The sequence below is a fragment of the Phaenicophaeus curvirostris genome, chromosome 1 (genome assembly GCF_032191515.1).
Source record: "Phaenicophaeus curvirostris isolate KB17595 chromosome 1, BPBGC_Pcur_1.0, whole genome shotgun sequence".
Lineage (NCBI taxonomy): Eukaryota > Metazoa > Chordata > Aves > Cuculiformes > Cuculidae > Phaenicophaeus > Phaenicophaeus curvirostris.
Window position 1 is genome coordinate 191,792,723 of NC_091392.1, and position 21,333 is coordinate 191,814,055.

The window sequence follows — 21,333 nt, forward strand, 5'->3', positions numbered from 1 at the left end:
TTGGGCAGAAATGTAGCTTTAAGAGGTGCTCTTTGCTGAGGTTTTCTGAGAGGTGGCAAGGTCTGTGCGCAGCTCGTGGTGATGGTGATCAACCAGCAGCTTGTCAGGAGGCTGATTTTGTTCCTTTGCATGTGTTGTTGTGATGCTGTGGAAGCTTCCCAGGTGGATGGTCAGCCAATAATACCTTTGAGAGTGATGGTATGGCACCAGAAGTCTCCATGCAAGGGAGCTGCATATGCTGAAGAAGCCCAGCTTAGGCTCAAGGCACCTCTTTTCTCTAGCATAGAGTTAAATTTTTCTCCAAATCTTTTGGAAAAGGTGGCATAGGCAAAGTGGGCACCACTCCTATCTGCTGTTTTCATATGCCATCGAGACGCTCAGGGCAAGCTGGCCTCACTCAGATGCTGAGAAATGACCACCTTCATGTCCTTCACATGGCTGATGGTAAACACATAGTTGGGTTTGTTTCCAGTTGTCTTCTTGCAGGTGACTGGGTATTGCATTTGCAGTATCTGAAAAGAGCCCTGCATCCACCTGCCCACATGTTGTAGGATATTGTGTTGGAGAAAGCTGGGTAGATGCAGGAGAAGGGAAAAAGAGAAAGACCTAAAAGGCGCAAGGAAAAAGCTGTAGGGCAATGCCAAATTTGGCTGATGCATCTGTTTACCCCTCAAATAATGGATGCCCGAGTTCTACAGCATGGAAAAAGACAAGGAGAGTCTCTCCTTGCTTGTGCACTGGCTTCTCAAGAAAGCTCCTCTTGCAGTACCTTCTTAATTAAGACCGTGCAGCTGTATACATTTCCTGCTTTTTTCACCACTGCTTCTTCCTTTATCATCCCCCCGGGGCTATTTCTCATGCTTTTCCTCCCTCTCTGTCAAACAGTGGGAAACGAGCAGCCCTGTTCAACTGCCTGTGAATAAAGGGGTTCTTATCTGTGAGCAAGCAAAGTCTCAGCTTGCAAGGGAAAGACCCGAGATCTCTGGTTTATGGAGCTGATAAACATATGTTACCAATTTCACAGCTCACTTACTGAGGTGTCCTAAACTTTGCTCTCCTACAAATGCAGGTTTTGCTGCTTGCTCTTTGTTCTCTTGACTTCCCCAGTGAATGGACTCAGATTTGCTCTTTCCTTCCTCAACCCATTTACCTTTGCTTGGAAGAGATGGGCAGGGATTGCAGATGACCTCTACATTTTAGGAGCACTCTGCTTCAAATCTAGATGCAAGCACTGTAAGGCCTTTTACTACGTCCTGACAGTGACTGAACTGCTTCAAATCCTGTCACATATTCTCTGTCTTTTGGCCTCTGCATCTACTGTGTGCTGGGTCCAGATGCTAAGGTATTATCTTTGTTAGCATCAAATCATAGAATCATAGAACCATAGAATCATCAAACCATAGATTCATAGAATAGTTTGGGTTGGAAGGGACCCTAAAGATCATCTAGTTCCAACCCCTCTGCCATGGGCAGGGACATCCCACTGGATCAGGCTGTCCAAGGCCCCATCCAACCTGGCCTTGAACACCTCCAGGGATGGGGCATCCACAGCTTCCCTGGGCAACCTGTGCCAGTGCCTTGTTACTCTCATGATGAAGAAATTCTTCCTTATGTTTAGTCTAAACCTCTCCAGTTTATACCCATTGCACCTAGTCTTATCACTACAAGCCTTTGTGAATACACCCTCCCCAGCTTTCTTGTAGGCCCGTTTCAGGTACTGGAAGGTTGCTACAAGACCTTCTCAGAGCCTTCTCTTCTCCAGGCTGAACAAGCCCAACTCTCTCAGCCTGTCCTCGTATGGGAGGTGCTCCAGCCCTCTGATCATCTTTGCAGCCCTCCTCTGGAACTGTTCCAACAGTTCTATATCTTTCTTAAGTTGAGGATTCCAGAACTGGACACAGTACTCCAGATGAGGTCTCACAAGAGAGGAATAGAGGGGCAGAATCACCTCCCTTGACCTGCTGGCCACTCTTCTTTTGATGCAGCCCAGGATACGGTTGGCCTTCTGGGCTGCGAGCGCACATTGCTGGCTCATGTCTAGCTTCTCGCCAACCAGCATCCTCATGTCCTTCTCTGCAGGGTAGCTCTCAATCACATCATCCCCCATCCTGTACTGAAAACAGGGATTGCCCTGACCCAGATGTAGGACTTTGCGCTTGGCCTTGTTGAACCTCATGAGGTCCTCATAGGCCCACTTCTTCAACTTATCCAGGTCCCTCTGGATGACATCCCATCCTTCTGGTGTGGCAACTGCACCACTCAGCTTGGTGTCATCTGCAAACTTGCTGAGAGTGCACTCAATCTTGTTGTCTGCATCACTGATGAAGATATTAAACAGCACCTGTCCCAGTACGGACCCCTGAGGGACACCACTTGTCATGGATCTCCATCTGGACTTTGAGCCATTGACCACTACTCTCTGAATATGACTATACAACCAGTTTCTTATCCACCGTACCGTCCACCCATCAAATCCATATCTCTCCAATTTAGAGAGAAGGATGTTGTGGGGAACCATGTCAAAGGCTTTACATAAATCTAGATAGATCACATCCATCAGTTTACCCATGTCCACTGTTGTGGTCACCCCATCATAGAAAGCCACTAAGTTGGTCATTCAGCATTTGCCCCTGGTGAAGCCGTGCTGGCTGCTATTAATCACCTCCATATCCTCCATGTGCTTTAGCATGTCTTCTAGGAGAATCTGCTCCATGATCTTCCCAGGCACTGAGGTGAGTGAGACAGGTCAGTAGTTCTTAGGGTCATCTTTTCTGCCCTTTTTAAAAATAGGCACAATGTTACCCTTCTTCCAGTCACCAGGGACTTCTCCTGATTGCCATGACTTTTCAAATATTGTGGAGAGTGGCTTGGCAACCACATCTGCCCATTCCCTCAGGACTCTGGGATGCATCTCATCAGGTCCCATAGACATATAAATGTTCAGAGTCCTCAGGTGGTCATGAACTTGATCCTGCTCTATAGTGGGAGGAGGTTTACCCCCCTGGTCTCCATCTTGCTGTCCTATGACCCAGAAGGGATGAGGAGACTGGCTATCAGTGAAGATCGAGGCAAAAAAGTTGTTAAGTACCTCAGCCTTCTCCTCGTCTGTTGATATGATTGATAGATTGGTTGATACCAAACATATCAATCATTGGGCACTGGAACAGGCTGCCCAGGGAGGTGATTGAGTCACCTTCCGTGGAGGTGTTTAAAGGACGGATGGATGAGGTGCTGAGGAGCATGGTTTAGTGATTGATAGGAATGGTTGGACTCGATGATCTTGTGGGTCTTTTCCAACCTAGTGATTCTGTGATTCTGTGAAGGTGGTTGTTCTGCTAACCCTCGTCCTCACCTCACCTAGAATTGAAAATTCTACCATCTCATGATGACTTTGCCCCAGGCTTCCTCCAACCGTCACACCCCCAACAAGGCCTTCTCTGTTCACAAACAGCAGGTCCAGGAAGGCGCCTTCCCTTGTTGGTTCAGTCACCAGTTGTGTGAGGAAGTTGTCTTCCACGAACTCCAGGAACCTCCTAGACTGCTTCCTCTGTGCTCTATTGTACTTCCAGCAGACATCTGCTAGATTAAAGTCTCCCACAAGGACAAGAGCTAGCGATCTTGAGACTTCTCAGAGTTGTTTGTATAAAAAGCTCATCTAGGTGGTCTGTAACAGACTCCCATCACAGTATCCCCCTTCTTGTGGGCTCCTCTGATTTTCACCCACAGACACTCAATCCAGAGGGAAGAAAAAAAATCACCTGGGCCCCAGATTACCTCACTAGCCATCCCAAGGCCCTAAAATCTCTTCTAATCCTCCTTTGGCTCCGTACTGCAGCTTCATCCCCTCCCACATGGAGCAGCAGTCACGGGTAACAGTCTGAAGGCCTCACCAGGTTAGGGAGTTCCCTTGCAAAGTCCCTCACCAGGTTACCATATCGGACCCTCTGTTGGTTGACAAATCGGACTCTCTGTCCCCTTCAGTAGAGAGTGTTTGTGAATTGGAATGCTTCAATATCTAGTGTGCTCTGAGGCACTTCAGATTCAGCCGGGCCTTGGGAGAGATGTTCTGGCTTTAGGCCAGCTAATGGCCAGCTAATAGGACAGCAGGATCAGCTGTCATCTGCACGACTTACTGGTGGCAGAATGCCCACCCCCTCCCCATCTGTGCTCTGGGTAATTCAAGAGCAGGATCACCATCTTGTCACATGAGATTGACATCAATTTTTTACTATGGGGTGACATGCTGGTGCCCAGATCTGATATGGCTGAACTTCTAGGGACGGCTTGTCTCCACCATATCCAACAGCGTGTGATTCCCTGTGACTGCCCTGGATGGACAGACACGTCTGCCTCAGGAAGGCATTCAGGGCACTGCACACTTGGTCACTGCTCGATTTGTAGTGGTCCCGACTGAACCCTCTTTTATTTCATTTTCATCCTTTCTCCTTGCACTCCTCCTGCCAATAGGTTGGGACATTTGGAAGGGGTACCAGGGATGCATCATTTCAGTTCTAACTTGCATCTTGTCTCTGTTTTATTTGTGTCTTCTGCAAGCTGATCACTTTTTGGAAGTGTTAATTTGCAAGGATTTATCCAGTAATTACTGCAAAGACACACAGGGCTCTAATTTATTTGCAAACAATTTACGTGTTCGTGTGTATAGTGTAGCACTGTTATTGCATTAGATAAATCAGGGTAATTGGAATTCTAGGCTGGGAATCTGCAGCACACATGCCTGGATTCAGACAAGGCACCTTTTAATGCAACAAAAGAACATCTCTCTCTATCTCTGTAATCTAAAGAAGTGCCAGAAAAAGGTGATCCTTTGTATGCCACTACAAGACTTTTTTTTCTTAATTATTTCTTGTGGCCTTTACATTGCCCTGCTGGGTTAAATGTTCCTTGCTGGCACAGCACCTGCACTATTTGCTTTGCTGTTAACTGCAATGCTTGCAGCTTACCATGAAGTTCTTTGTTTAAAATCTTTATTATGAATAGAACTTCCATGTGTGCATCTTTACAGCTACTCTTTCTATCCTCAAAAAACTGTGCCAAGTCAAGCTATTTCAGTCAGGAAACACTTTTTTTTTTCCTAAGGGATCAGTCTTGGCAGTGCTGCAGATTTTCCAGAATGAGAGAGCTGTGTACCTGGAGAGTTTTAGTCTCCTTCCTACACCAGATAGTTAAACTAATATAAAGCTGCAGACAGGTCACAGTGATGTTGAATCAATTCCCATGGCTAAGCCTATGCTCGGGTTCATCTGACATAATGCGAGAATCTGCATGGAGTGTTTAAGTTAGTGATTTTGTTTTCTGTGTGTAGTCACAAGGAGGCAGAGGTTCCCTCAGAGGTGACTCAGAGCACCTAAGTTACAACCAAGAGCAGCACTCACTGCTGAGCGCACTTGCAACCATCATTCTTTTCTTTAAGACGTATCGCTTAGGTATATAAAATCAGGCGGGGTATCCTCAGCACCCTTACCTTCTGGTCGCAGCATCCTCTTGAGAAAAATTCCTCTCTTTTTCATGGTATGAAAATTTTACCAAAAAAAGAAAAGATGCTTATAGTCTTCCCATAAAACATAGTCTTCTTTCAGGAGGAAGATGAGATAAAGCCACTCAGATGGAGGCCAGTTCCACCAGCCTCAAGAGGCTCAAGTTTGGGAAGCTGAAAGTGGTACGTCGGCACTTGCTACAGAGGTACGAGCATCAGCCCTTCATCTCCTGCCTGGCTGGTTTCTACAGCTGCCGGTGGAAGAGGTATCAGCGCAGAAGGACTGAGCCTGGGAAATGCTGCTGCAAGACGGTAAATTAGCTGAAAATCAGCACAGACATTGATTTCTGTATAGGGACAGGTCAGTCCAAGCTGAGTAGTGCTTGATGTCATGGGCCAAAGGCATCCCTGCCCAGCATTGTTTGAATGCCACTGAGATCTGTTGGGTTGTTAGATTTTGCTATAAGAGCTTAATGTATTGCTGTGTTTCTGCTGTAAGCTTAGTTTGTCAGTGCCACCATGAAGCTAATAAATATGTGGTCACAAGAAAGACCCTTATACCGAACTTTCCCAATCAGTGAAACCTCTCAAAGCCACAGGATCAAAATAAAGAAGGAAATTTTGGGATGGGCATGCAGTAAGAAATGCAAAGAGGGCTGTTGCCTAGAGCAGTTCCCTGCCATGTGAGGTGTTTAAAATCCTGTTTGTTTGCAAAGTCGTGAGGTCTGCTTTTCCCAAAGATAAAGACTACAGAGTACTTTTTTTAAGATATTTCACTCCCTGCTCACAGGGGACAGGAAGATAGTTCATCACCATCTCTGCTTCTGAAGGTCCAGCACTAAGCCACGTGTTATAGGGATAGCCTAAGAGTATCTGCCATTTGCTGTGATAACTTTGGGGTACAGAAATCTCTGACCAGTTGTCCTTCCTCTCCCTCTCCAGCGAGAATGTGTGTTTTTCCCATTGCTTGTTGGAGCTTTCTGCTTTTCTCTGGTCTTTCTGTACATGTGGGGTGAAGCGAAAAATGACTACAATAACTTTGACTGGTAAGTGCTATCTTTTCCTCCTCCTCTCCTGCTCCTCAGGCAGGTCTCTAGGGCGGCTGGGAAGAAATGAGCACAATCCCTAGTGGGTGTGCTGCATCAGGGAACTTTAATCATCAGCTATGAGCCAAAGATTTGGCTCCTTAACATCCAAATTGAATGTCCAGTGACTTCTGAGATATTGAGTCTCTGCTCTTTACTTGGCTATAGTTTTTAGGTGTGTGAATCTGGGACAAAGAGAGAAATCATCATCACAAAAATTGCGTGTACAGGGGACTAAATAACTTTTTTCTTACCTCCTCCAAGTCTTTTTTTCGCTCCCTGTTCCCTCTGAAGAGGTATAGTCACTGACATCAGAGGTGTTGCACCAGCCATCTCACTGCAAAGAGAATTCTATGTTCCCAGGCTCAAAAGTACGAAAGAACTGGCAGGGATTTATGTGAATTATTTCCTTCTGCAGTTCATTGGCAACAGTGATGCATATCTCCCCCTAAACTGAAATTAAACCAGATCAAACACTATGGGAGGAAAGGTGAAATAATGTGATTCATCCTTATTAAGTCTTTGAGTAAAAAGTAAAGCTTCCTGCTCTCTCCTTGAGCAACCTCCACCAGATTTCTAGTGTTTTATCCTTCAAAATCTGACTCAATTCTCCTTTCTGCTGCAGTGTCCTACTCAACTGCAAGCAGACAAGGCAGGCTGTTGGACTGTTTCCCCAGGCTGCCTTGTCTGCAGCAAAGTGCTGTATCCTACAGTCTGTGAGATCTCTTGAGCAAGGCCATCAATTTGGTCCTGTATTTTACCACCTCAGCACCTTGGGGTTTTAGTCTGGTGGCTAATGCAATCATGGATTTAGGGAAGGAGGCTTTTAACTAGTTTTGCATGTTACAGGGTAGATTATTCCTTCCATTTCGTTTTGTTGCTTTGAAAATTTCAAAATATCAAGAAACGGGACTGTTTTCCCCTCCAGTTCATGTGTTAAACACAAATATTTTTATAATATTTTACTGCTTTTCAGGTATAACTATGGGAACCTGGGCTTCTGGTTTCTCTGGTCTCTTGTTCTCCTGATTGTGGCTGCTATCTTGTTCATGTACATTACACTGTTATTGGTAAGTAATGCTCCTTTGGAGGCTGACCATGATTTATAGTCCTAAAGAGTAAACATAGCAATGGCTTTAAAGTGTTAGATCAAAGCTCAGCCTAGCCCTGTGGATGATCCCTAGAGAGTGGAAGATCTGGAACACAAAGGTTTATGGTACTTTGACCCCATTTTCACCTGTGGATGACCAGTTTCATCTTGGAGATGTCTGAGCCAGATGTAGTTTCTGTGATTTTTCTCAATTATTTCCCTTCAATTAATATGTCCAATGTCTCGCTGAACCCAAGTAGAGATGTGCCATCAGGGCTGGATCCAGATTTAGGGGAAGATAAAGATTGCTGTTCTGACTGCAGTTGAGGGTCCATTTGCAACACCATGTCATCTTGTCTCATTTGGCAAGATTGTTGCATACATCTAGGGTAAACAGTGGGCATTGGGAGGCTGTGACCTAAATAGGATAAAGTTTTAGAAGGAAAGGGGAAAAAAGGAAAGTAATCACCACCACCATTCACACTCCTGCTATCTCAGGGGTCATACCATGGGCACAGATCTGCATGATCCTGTGGCTTCGCCGTGCTCATCTCATTCTTTCAGAGAAGGACTCTTCCACGAATCACCTTTCCATCACTGTTTGTAGAGCTCCCCCATCACTGAAAGCCTTTCACTGTAGCCTTTAGTGAACTACACAGCAAAACACCAACACCTCACAGGTTAGTAAGTGCAAACCAGCCCTTCCACATCTAAATAAATTTATCATTGTGGATACTATATAATAGCTGGATTGCTCGAACATATTTCAGACAGCTGATGGCCACGAAGGTCATCTATATGATGGATTACATCTCATGTTCTGGCAGAACAGTGTTGGATAAAGACTATCCCCACACATGTGGCAGGAAGTACTGGGGACCTTCACCCAGACAATGTTTCCTTATGATGTTTGCCATCAGCAGCCCATCTCATCAGAAAACTGAGCGCACTGCTGCCCTTGTTGGAGCAGAGAGATTTTCTAGTAACCAGTGGCTGGTCTGGTTTTGTTTGTGAGCACCCCACCAACTTTCTTAATGATGGTCCCCAGCTGGAGCTAGCAAGCCTGCTTCCATGACCTTGTTGTGAACCATTGAAGCAAACACTCTTCTGCTCACCGGCTGCCAGAGGCTGAACAAAATGCTGAAAGACAAAGCACTTGCTCTCTGTACAAAGATGCTCTCCATCCACATGCATCATTGTAATTTTTTTCAGACAATCCGTTTCAATTAATTCAATTGTTATGACTCCACAAGGCAATTTTATTATCCCCATCAGAGCTAAAAGGTTAAGCTGAGGAGTCTAATTGCAGAACAGTTCATGCCCAGTGGAGAAGAAAACACTTTTCTTGTGCAGTCTTTAAATACCAACATAATATTTTAATTTCTGCAGTTCAACCATGGTTGTTCTAAGGGTTTTGGGCAGGTGTCTTTTGACTGTATGATATAAACAGGTTCAGGTGTGATGCTTCCTCTGATTTTGTAGGCTAAGAAAGAACTCAAAATATTACCTGGGCACTGAAGTTCCAAAAGTGATCTCAAACCTCTATTCCTAAGAGACTAGGGTATCAGAGAAGTTCTGAGGGCTGCGCAGTGTCCAAGCGGAGACCAGTAACGAGTGGCATTTCTCAGGGGTTGGTAATGGGAACCGGTGTTGTTTAACATCTTTGTTGTAGACATAGACAGTGGAATTGAGTGCACCTTCAGCAAGTTTGCTGATGACACGAAACTGTGATGTGATTGACATTCTGGAGGGAAGGGATGTCATCCAGACAGATCCTGACAGGCTTCAGAGATGGGTCTGTGCTAACCTCAAGAAGTTCAACAAGACCAAATGCAAGGTCCTGCTCCTGGGTCAAGGCAATTACAGGCTGGGCAGAGATTGGATTGAGAATAGCCCTGAAGAGAAGGACCTGGGGGGCGCTGATGGATGAGAAGCTCAAAAGGAGTCAGCAATGTACATTTGCAGAAAAGAAAGCCAAATGTATCCTGGTCTATATCAGAAAAAGTATAAGTGGTAGGTTGAGGGAGGTAATTCTGCCCCTCTGCTCTGCTCTTGTGAGACCTCACCTGGAGTACTGTGTTCAGTTCTGGAGTCCTCAGCACAGGAAAGTCATAGATCTGTTGGAGCAAGTCCAGAGGAGGGCCACAAACATGATCAGAGGTCTGGAGTACCTCCAATACTAGGAAAGGCTGAGAGAATTGGGGTTGTTCAGCCTAGAGAAGAGAAGACTCTGAGGAGACTTTATAGCAGCCTTCCAGTACTTAAAGGGGGCCTACAGGAAAGCTCTTTATCAGGGAGTGTAGTGATAGGTGGAGGGGTAAAGGTTTTAAACTGAAAGAGGGTAGGTTTAGATTAGATATTAGGAAGAAATTTTTTCCTGTGTGGGTGGTGAAGCACTGGAAGAGGTTACCCAGAGAAGTGGTTGATGCCCAATCACTGTTGTTGTTCAAAGCCAGGTTGGATGAGGCTTTGAGCAACCCGGACTAGTGGAAAGATTTCCTGTCCATGGGAGAGGGTCCCTTCCAACCCAACCCATTCTATGATTCTATGATTCTATGATTCTATGATTCTATGATTCTATGATTCTATGATTCTATGATTCTATGATCAAATCAGCTGCTCAGTGTTCCATTAAGATGTGTTGTCTCACAGTGACCAGCGGTGGAACTGCAAGAGTTCCTTCTTCACCCTCTGAGGATGAAACCTGGTGATTATTATTCTTTTCAGCTCAAAAGTAGATGTTGTTTCCATTCATAAAAATGAGCTTACTCAGATACTATTTATACAAAAGTTGTACTGTAGTAGCAGGGGACAGTCCTTATCACCTGTGAAATTCTTGGCTGAACCTTAGGCAAAGAACAGGTTTTTCTAACATTGCTTGCGGAAAAGGGGGAAAGTGTTTTTCTTCCTTTATTTCTGAATAAAGACATGTTTTGGGAAGGCAGATCCTCCTCCCCTGATCCTGTGCGTCCCATTGTTACAGTCTGGAGGAACTTGTATCATAAATGATCCTTCTCAGTGAAGCACTGATGTCTACTAACAGTTACTTTTCTTTCAAACTTGATCTTTGGTCTACAAATCCCCAGACTGTCCCTTACACTGGCTGGGAAGCTTGCTCCAGGCACTTAGATTCCTGAACATAGATCTATGCATTTTCATGGCAGCAAGGTACTTCAGGTGAAATTAATCACCACATTCACCAGTTGCTTACGTCTGGGACACTTTGTAGAAATTCTTCATCAAAGCCATAGGCTGACTTTCCTCATCCTTTTCTCCTTGATGTTCAAGACTTCTTGGATTGTCCTCTGCCTTGTCTGGAGTTTGCTCTGTGCTTCACAGAACCACCCCTCCCACCTCCAAGGGCTCCTACTTGCCTTTGAGAAGGGGGAAGGAAAGAGCCAGCCACTGAAAACTAGAGGGTTTTTTAATCTTCAAGGTAGTTTTCCCTGCTCTGAAATGTGCTTCTCTCTTGCATTTCCAGTGATTACTGTTGAAGCATTGTCTCCTGTACTGTCTTCTCTGTATTTTTGTGCTGCTCTGGAGGCAATTTCTAGTCCCTGACCTCTCTTCCATGGTTGATATGCCTCTAATCACCATAAATGCGCAGAATATTATCAAGGCTAGTGCTGTATTGTTTCATACTATGGCAGTTAATCCTGGCCACCAATGCTCTGTCAGAGTTTGTACTCACAAAGAAAAGTAACTAAAAGTGTGCACCCCAAAGTGCCCATCTTTTACCCATGAAAGGGCTTTGACCCTGTGAGGCAGTCTTGATATGTGTTTGGCTGTTTCAGAAGTCTCTTTAATGTAGCAGTAAACACTTATCTCCATAAACCTGTCCTGCTAAGAGGCTTGACATTGTGCAGGAAAACCTAGTGTAAAGTGACTTCCCAAAGCAAAAGTATTCCAAAAGTACCTCACTGAACATGTGTTACGGTCTTCTACCAGGATGCAAACAATCTCTTCTTGATTTGCCAGGTCCTAGCGATGTGTTTGCTTGCAGAAGGTCAGCAGCTGTACCTACACTGGAGTCACAAGGTGGGGAAAGTCGGGGTTTTCTGCTAACTAGTCTGTGCTTTAAACCAATTGAATCTGTGGTGTTTCTCTGCATGAAAAACATATTTGATTATGGGAGAGAAGGAGGAGAGGGAAGAGGTTAATCTTTAGATACCCATGAGGATGATGTGTCTACCTGAGTTGATCACCCAAACTCCCTTTGCAGCTGGGAGAGTGAAATGAACCCTCCGAGGATCCAATTCATCCATCAGGTCATAGGCATCTAAATTAAGATGAGATGCATCACACTTAAAGCACCTTTTTTCCACCCCATTGACTCTAAAAAGAGCCTGCAGAGACTCATTCTGGTGAAGATGTCTATGTTTGACACGTCTACATGTAGTAACATGAAGACAAAAGCAAGGATTTAATGAGAACCACAACATACTTTTCTGTAGCATACTTCAGCAGCAGTGAAAAAAGTGGCTGATTTCTATGCAGAAGAGAAAACTGGCTTTTCCAAGGCATCCCACTGCCTTATGCCTTTTGGTCTCTGGGTGGTTTGTGAATGTCATCCGGACTTTTGAAGATGCAGAAACAAATCCTCAGAGTTGTTGCTGCAAAACAATGCATTAGGATCACATTCCTTAAGAAACTATTGAGGATATGTGAGGCATTTAAAAAATGAGCCTCTAACCATGCAGTTTAGAGGAAAATGTAATCTGATGGCAAATCACAGAATCACTAGGTTGGAAAACATATCTCCCAGTGGAAGGGAATAGCCGAGTGTGTAGAGACTTGATCCTGCATTTCTTAATTTGAGTAGGGTGCTGGTGGGTTTCTCAACAACGAGAAGAAGAAGTACTAGCCAGAGAAGTAGTTGATACCCCATCCCTGGAGTTATTCAAAGCCAGGTTGGATGAGACTTTGAGCAACATGTTCTAGTAGAAGATGTCAATGTCCATGGGAGGGGGGTTGGAACTAGATGATTTTTGAGGTCCCTTCAAACCCAACCCATTCTATGATTCTATGAGTAAAGGAAACATAGTCATCTTTACTATTGAAAATTGTCTTACGGAAAGATACAGAAACCAGAAAGATGTAGAATAATTTGTTAAAAAAAAAAAAAAAGCGACTGTATCCTTAGGTGAAAGAGATTAGGAATGGATTATCAAGGTATTGATCCTCCTGAATATGGTAAGGGTCTTGGTTCAATTTCTACTTAATTTTACTTCTGAGCAGATAGATGATGTACCAAGAAGAACCTGTCATCACATCTGTGCTGGTACCAAACAGATCAAGAAACCAAAGAATAAATTGAGCTACCTCCTTACTGTTTTGGTTAAAAGTTGAATTCTCAACTCTTAACTATGATAGTGTTTGCTGTTGCTAAAGCCTGTTGTAAAACACCTAATAGCATAAGGATGTTTTATTTCTATTTCTTTTGAACAGGATTATTTACTTCTGAATTTAGCCATCTGCAGGCCAGGGACTTAATGTAAGCTGATCAGCTAGGCTTCATCTACATCAACAGAGAGAAGGAGAGGCGTTCCCTATCGTAAAGCAAAAGGGAACAGGTCACCTCTGGAAATTCTTCTCTTTCTCCAATGATTACAGAGGGATCTTTTAGAGCTGACTTAGTTTGGTACCAAACTCTTAAGATTAGTCTTGTCACATAAAATCCAGTTGATAGCACTGTTGGTCTGGTTTTAGTCCCATTGGATCTCTCTGCCTCTGAACTGGCACAGTCAAGCTCATGCAGTCGATATTTATCCATTTCCATCTGCTTAAATAAGCATGTGAGGCAAGTAGATGACACACCCTGTGCAGAAGTGCTAAAGCTGATTTATGTCTTCTTTGCCTTCCCAGATTGGGACTTTTCTTGTCCTGTGCTTCTCTGTCACAGCCCTCTTCATATTATCCGTGCTCTGGGGAGATCAATGGAAAACTGTCCGCCTGTCATTTCAGGTAAGAGGGTCTGGAAAGCCTGCTTGAAACAACAACTTTTTACTATAAGTACTTTGTTGTAGGCAGTAGAAAATATTCCACGAGGTTGAATTTCAAGCTGTCCGTTTGACATAACATGTCTCAATTTGAGAATTCACATTCTGCTTTTTTTTCCTTTTTCCCTTTTTGTCAAAAATGTTGTAAGTGTACTGTTAATTTTCAGGTGCCCAGGACAGGTAAATCAAACTCCTTTTCCTGGCTGAATTATTGGAGCAAAAACTTGCTCCCTACTCAGTGTCTATCAGTTTAGCAGCTTTAGCATTAGCACGATTTCAGTCTCCTATTACCCAGAGGACCTTCATCTCCTGAGGGCAGGAGAACATCAGTTTTTGGGGAGAAGTGGGGAAAGGTGGTGTCAGGTGGGACAACTTGTGGGATGCAGGAGGTCAGAGTGCATGATCTGCTGGCTTCCTCAACTGTCAGCAGATCTGAAGATGGAGGGAAGGACTGCCCAGTGCTGCTTAGTGTTTGAGCATCCATGGCCCCACATATATGGGGAAGGAAGAATCATAGAATCATAGAATAACCAGGTTGAAAGAGACCCACCAGATCATCGAGTCCAACCATTCCTATCAAACACTAAACCATGCCCCTTAGCACCTCGTCCACCCGTGCCTTAAACACCTCCAGGGAAGGTGACTCAACCACCTCCCTGGGCAGCCTGTTCCAGTGCCCAATGACCCTTTCTGTGAAGAATTTTTTCCTAATGTCCAGCCTGAACCTCCCCTGGCGGAGCTTGAGGCCATTCCCTCTTGTCCTGTCCCCCGTCACCTGGGAGAAGAGGCCAGCACCCTCCTCTCTACAACGTCCTTTCAGGTAGTTATAGAGTGCAATGAGGTCTCCCCTCAGCCTCCTCTTCTCCAGGCTAAACAACCCCAGCTCTCTCAGCCGCTCCTCATAAGGCCTGTTCTCCAGCCCCCTCACCAGCTTTGTTGCTCTTCTCTGGACTCTCTCCAGAGCCTCAACATCCTTCTTGTGGTGAGGGGCCCAGAACTGAACACAGGATTCGAGGAGCGGTCTCACCAGTGCCGAGTACAGAGGGAGAATAACCTCCCTGGACCTGCTGGTCACGCTGTTTCTGATACAAGCCAAGATGCCATTGGCCTTCTTGGCCACCTGGGCACACTGCTGGCTCATATTCGGTCGCTGTCAGCCAACACCCCCAGGTCCCTCTCCTCCAGGCAGCTTTCTAGACAGACTTCTCCTAGTCTGTAGCACTGCATAGGGTTGTTGTGCCCCAAGTGCAGGACCCGGCACTTGACCTTGTTAAACCTCATCCCATTGGTCTCAGCCCAGTGGTCCAGCCTGTTCAGATCCCTTTGCAAAGCTCCCTACCCTCCAGCAGATCCGTGCTTCCACCCAGCTTAGTGTCGTCCGCAAACTTGCTCAGGGTGCACTCGATGCCTTCATCCAGGTCATTGATAAAGACGTTGAACAGGGCTGGACCCAGCACTGAGCCCTGGGGAACCCCACTTGTAACTGGCCTCCAGCTGGATTTAACGCCATTTACCAGCACTCTCTGGTGGTGAAAGAAGCATATAGCCTTTCACTACACAGCTGCCTTGCAGATTTTATTTGGGTATATCACCTCTCTATGTGGTTTACTGCTTGTGAATATTGGAGGAGCAATGCATATGGACTAGCAGAGGAATCAGTGATGTGGTGTTTGTAGGATGAGGTTAATTCCAGAGTTTTGTAACCCTTAGGCTATGCACTGGCAATGGTAATGAGAAGCTTCCACTCCCCCTTACAGGCTCCAGGGTAGGAGGATGAGGAGACACAAGAGCCCTCACAGTTTCCTCACAGGTGCTGTTCATTTTGAGTGTTCATACTCTTTGAGATGCTTCATATGGCCTCCTGATGCCTCCCAAGAGACAAGAGTCTCTTGTAGATCCTGTGTCATGCCTGTCAGCCCTGGAAATCTATCTCAAATACCCTGGACATCTCAGATGGCGCCTGTGTTTATGCAACTGAATCCTGATTCTGATCAAAAGATGTTGGTATCAGGTATCTGGGGCAGAGAGTATCACAGGCGAAAACATACCTCGGTGACTGCTGCTTTCTTCAACCCTTCCAGCTTAGAGAATCAAGGGTGGACTAAACAATAGGAAAGGCTTGCATCTGGACAGCAAACATTTCTGGCACATATCTTAATAAATCACAGTTCTAGCTGGAACAGAAACCACAGGACTCTGAAGAGCATGAGAAAATGATGGATTGGTTGCTTTGACAGATTTCCTTAGGCTTATGAAAGATGTTCTATATCAACATCACTTGAATGAAGAGCATCCTTTCAATGCTTGTACAAGTGCCAAAATATTTCTGTTTGGTTTCAAGCTCTCATCATGCATTTGTTATAAGTACTGACATGATTCTTAGCTTCTGATCTCCTAGTGTAATCTTTAGGACAAATAAAAACAAGTCCAATTACTATTTATGTCTTGAGCATTAAATGAACATATTGTTTTGCATTAGTAAATAAAGAAAAATGTCTACATATTGAGTTAAAAGTGAAAGAAAGAGGAAAAAAAGCAATTATGCCTAATGAAAGTGAATGAAATGCTTTGAAATATGAAAATTATTTATTTTTCTGGAATATATTGATAATATGTGAAACTAGGTGCTGCAGGATGAATCTGAGTCTAAGGAAGTTCATGTTCAGACAGGTACCAGATTAACTACTTCTCTTATATGTGCTCTTATACAATAGTTAGTTCCATACAGGTGTAAGTGCCACATATTATCACACAGGTTTGTTGACATGAGTTCAACTATTTAGCTGCAGTGTGGTATGGAGGTGACTATTACCTGGATGAGATTGGATTGGGTTAGATTGAATTAAACTGTCTGCTCTCTGGAAGATGCTCATGAATTATGAGATAGCAGTAATGGTGATATTGCATCCTCATGGATAAGGACACTCTTGTCCCCTTCAGCTGACCTAGGAGAAAGGAGAGCTGCATATTACATTGAGGACCACTCCTCAGCCTTGGTAGCTGGCCTGACTGGGGGGCACATACCTCTCCCCCAACTCCAGAGGCATTTGGTGGATCCAGCACAGGGGAGGGAAGAGAGGTTGAACTGCTGTTTTCTACAACTGGAGCCCATCCAGGTGGAAGGCTGTAGCTGTGTTGAGATTTGCTTCCACCTGTCTCCACACTGGATCCTTTGACTAATATTCTTTTCTCCCTTTGCCAGATCACAGCTCCCTATCTCCACATAGGGGCAATAACCATCATGGTCCTCTTGTCTTGGCCCGTGGCTCTTCATGCCATTAGAGCAGACAAGAAAGGTACAGTAGCTCTGCTTCTTGCTCCCTGTACAACAAAAGACCCGTATCAGTGTGGGAAAACAGGCACACAAGAGCCCTTTCCTCCCACACCTGCACTCCAGATGGAGAAGAATTTTAGCCTCTGCATATCCCAGGGAAATTAGAGGGGCTAGGGCTTGGGCTATGCACTGTTCTATGGCTGTCTGGATGTGTTTTGCATGCTCCCTTGCATAGTTTTGGCCTATACCAAGACGATGACCTGCCTTCTGGTGGAGGAGACTAGCAGAAGTACCGATGTGTAAAGTGGAAATGGAAACACATGGAAATGTGATCATCCATCTGTGGGAGAAAGCAGCCAGTGGCAGCTCTCTTGACTGATGCTTGCTTGCTATACTCAGTTTCACTGTCTCAGAAAGGATCTCTAGTCCAGTTAATCCCTTTCAGATAAGTGCATTTCAGAAGAAGCCAGTAAGATAAGGCAAAAAGTTTTTTGATAAGTTCCTAGTGTTTATCTCATGGCAAGTTCTTTCTAACTTCCAAGAAGTGTGATAAAGTAGTGTAGAGGCCAGATGCCGGGAACAGCTGTAAAAGAGCCTGGCTGTGGGACTAGCTATTTTTCTCTAGCCTAGTCTCTCCACATAGCCAATATTACCTATGTGACACCCTTCTGCAGATGTTGACCTGTAATAAAAGTCAAAGGCAAAATGGGTTTGTGAAAACATATTTTTTCCTGCCCAGGATTTTTCTAATTGAACCACAACTGGGGAATTTGGGGGCAATATGCTGAGACCCTAGACATTACCATCCACCATGCCCAGTGCACTCTCAGCTCAACATATCAGCTTGGTGTAAGACTAAGTTCCTTCAGAGCCACTGGCACAAAGTGCAGAGGGGTAGTGGTACCCATTCAGGAAAGAGATGTTGGTGTGTAGATGCTCGTTTCTCAGAGGAACTATTTTGTTCCTCAAGAAGAAGGCTCACTGAGGCTCTTTAGCAATGCACCAATAGAATCCAGAGAAGACCGTAGGTAATGAATTGGCAAATTTCTGAGACGCAGTACTTGTGCGGTTAGAGTCTGTAGGGTTCTGTAGGCCACACAGAGATGGTCACAGACAGCAGTCTGAACAAACAGGGAAGTATACACCTTAAGGGGAGGTAACAGAGTTGAAAGAGAAAGGCTTCTCCTCTACTTCATTGTGAATAAAACTTCAAAATGTTGCTTGTTCTTATCCAAGTAAGAAAAAAATCAGTACACCTCTGCTGAGGATTTTTTTTTCCTGTAGATTGGGCATATTTCATTACATCACCTTTAAAGAAAAAGAAATTAAGGCCATGTCTTCTTGTAAGGCATAGTGAGACGTAATTAAAGTACAAAACCTGCAGACCTGTCTTAGGCAGCACATGCTCTTGCTTCAACCAGTTTGTTTTCCTGGGTTGCACTGTTCGGACAGAAAGTGAAAATCAGGGGGATAAGGGATGGAAAAAGGGTTGTGAGAAAGCCCAACAGCTACTTAGCTGGAGGGTTTTATTAAAAGTCAAGCTGCAAGACAAACACGTACATTACCACATGGATTAACACTAGCCTTCCTCCTTCAAATTCTTTCAGTTATTCAGGTGATAATTGTTGGTCCATACCTGGCTATCCTTCTCTTTCTTTTCTTGATACCTCTGGGGATGTACTCTCCTTGCATCAGAGAGATGGGGACACTTGGCCCAAAGCCAGCCCTCATTGGACACCGTGGAGCACCAATGGTAGGTCCAAGAAGTTATTTTGCATAATTTCTTCATCCTGTGTCTTGCTACTTTCATCATCATAATCGGGTTTTTCTCTGGTTTTTTCATGTGGAGGGTGGAAGGGGTGACATTTTGATTTGAACTGCAGGCCAAAGGCATCACTGCATGGGTTTGCTAAAAAGGATAACATTGCTCCTGATGGAAAAGATGGGTTTGGTGGCTAAAATGGAAGAAAACAAACAGTAGACTTTAACAAGATGGCCTCCCCTTAATAAAAGCCATAGAAGAGACAGAAAGTACTTATAGAGTCCTCCAGAGCATGTTGAAGATTATCTCCTTGTGGGCTTTTTTTTTTCCTTTCTTTTCAGCTGGCACCAGAAAACACTGAAATGTCATTTCAGAAGACAATTGAACATGGTGGGGATGGTCTTGAAACAGATGTCACCATTAGGTAAGGGCAAAACATCATACCTCACAGAATATACACTGCTTCTTCAAAGGGTTGCCTTCAGAGACATGCAACTCCAGGCAATTAGGTTTTACTGATGGTTGGGACAAGGTCCCTCAGTTGATGCATAATGATAGGAGCTGCAGGGCATGGTTGTTCCCAGGAAAGTCAATAAACTGTAGCTATTGATGTAATAATCAATATTTGTACAGTATATTTTAAATGCTTTGCAGAGCACAGAATCACACAGAATCACAGAATAACCAGGTTGGAAGAGACCCACCGGATCATCGAGTCCAACCGTTCCCATCAAACACTAAACCATATCCCTCAGCACCTCATCCACCCGTGCCTTAAACACCTCCAGGGAAGGTGACTCAACCACCTCCCTGGGCAGCCTGTTCCAGTGCCCAATGACCCTTTCTGTAAAGAATTTTTTCCTAACGTCTAGCCTAAACCTCCCCTGGCGGAGCTTGAGGCCATTCCCTCTTGTCCTGTCCCCTGTCACTAGATAAAATAGTGCACTAGCACAAAGATAAATCCCTACCCTAGTCTAACTTCCAGGCTACAGGGCTGCATCAGGCTAACAAACCAAGAGAACTTGTGAAAGCATTGCCTTTGTTTGAGGGACCCAATTGCCACGCATTGCTAATGTGCAGGATGAGCTCTTTCTGGGCACTGAATGAGAAAAATACTAATGCTTTGACAATCAACTAACGTAGACCTTTCTATAAGAGAAAATTTTGCCTTTTCATCCCTGCCCATTTAGACTTCAGTCCTCTGAAACTGAATAGAAACACTTAGGTGCTAGAAAAACAGATTTTAACTGTAAGTTACTATCCAATTTTGGGAGGACTGGCAGGCACAAATGCCACCATCTCCACTTTGCCCCTGAGGAAACAGAGGCACAGACAGGCATGACTTCTCCAAAGTCACTCAGCAGTATTTAAGCTGGAAATAACCTGGTGCCTCAGCCTTCCTTTCTATCTCATCTTCTACTCTGAGAGAGGCCATACTGCTACACTCATGGTGGCCCACATATTCTTCTGATGTGGTGTGGGGCTGCTCACACCATGAAGAAACCTGGCACGCTAGGTGACCTGAACTCTTGCTTTCCAACAGCTATGACGGGGTTCCTTTCCTCATGCATGACAGCACCTTGAGGAGGACAACTAACATCAAGGAGATCTATCCCAATGACACTGCTGAAAATGCTGCATTATTCTCCTGGGATACCCTGCAAGAGTTGAATGCTGGAACATGGTTCCTTAAGGTAAGTGCCTTAAAGGACTGTCAACAATCAGAAGTAGAAGAGGCACCAGCTGGCTATTATTTAATAGCATGGATGTTAGGAGAAGAACTACTGATTGAGCTAAAACTCAAGGAAGTCAATACAAATCCTTCAGCTGGAGTCTCCTTGCTTTGTCCAGTTGCCCTTTAGGCTTACGGGACTTATATAACAATTGGCTGGTGGGTATTCTTGTGGTTCCTTGTCATGGCAGCAGCAGAATGCACAGACTGGAGGAAGAAGGCAAGATCTACTTGTACTAGATGCTGTGTATAAGAGTCGCATCTATGATGGTGGGACAGAGAAGCACAGCAGAGCTAGCTGTGAAGTATGCAATTTCAGTCCCAGAAGTAATGTCATCACAGCCTGGGTTTATTTCCCCTGTTTCTCTGGTAGAAGAGCCAAGCAAAATAAAATGTCCTTACCTACTGAGGGCTGATGTCCAACCTTTCCCCCTCTTACAGACAACGTTTTTCTGCACGCAGCTGACTCCCAGAGGTAACTGCCTGATTGATTTCCTTTTTATATCTGTTTATTTCTAGGACAAACCATTTTCATGCATGGGTTCACTGTCAAGGGCAGATCAAACCCAGGCAATGAATCAGTCCATTTACAAGTTAAGTAATTTCTTGCGTCTCGCCGACAGTCAGAATAAACTTGTGATATTTGATCTCTACCGCCCTCCAGAGAAACATCCTTACAGGAATTCATGGATCAACAGAACCCTGGACGTCATCCTCAATGAGTCAGGGATCAAACCCCATCTGGTAGGGTGGCCTCACTCCTCCATATCCCTTTTTCTTGCTCTCTGAATTGGGACTTTGGAGTCATACCTTGCATGATTTCACCTGCATGAAGTCCATCCACAACAGGCATAATTTGGAGTATATTCCTACTATTGATTCCTCAGCAGGTACAAA

At 44.6% G+C, this 21,333-nt stretch overlaps 1 protein-coding gene across 2 annotated transcripts in view; it reads left to right on the plus strand.

The window, feature by feature from the left end:
• GDPD4 (glycerophosphodiester phosphodiesterase domain containing 4) overlaps positions 1-21,333 on the plus strand; it is a 37,666-nt gene that overhangs the window by 8,626 nt on the left and 7,707 nt on the right. Inside the window, exons 2-11 of one of the 2 annotated variants that reach the window (XM_069883295.1) lie at positions 5,598-5,806; positions 6,437-6,540; positions 7,556-7,649; positions 11,648-11,707; positions 13,535-13,633; positions 16,871-16,964; positions 18,550-18,695; positions 19,046-19,128; positions 20,248-20,398; positions 20,956-21,180. In XM_069883295.1, the coding sequence (XP_069739396.1) occupies positions 5,624-5,806; positions 6,437-6,540; positions 7,556-7,649; positions 11,648-11,707; positions 13,535-13,633; positions 16,871-16,964; positions 18,550-18,695; positions 19,046-19,128; positions 20,248-20,398; positions 20,956-21,180 (1,239 nt within the window). In that variant the 5' untranslated portion in view covers positions 5,598-5,623. The remainder of the gene's footprint in view (positions 1-5,597; positions 5,807-6,436; positions 6,541-7,555; positions 7,650-11,647; positions 11,708-13,534; positions 13,634-16,870; positions 16,965-18,549; positions 18,696-19,045; positions 19,129-20,247; positions 20,399-20,955; positions 21,181-21,333) is intronic. The other variant, XM_069883296.1, reaches the window with a different exon arrangement.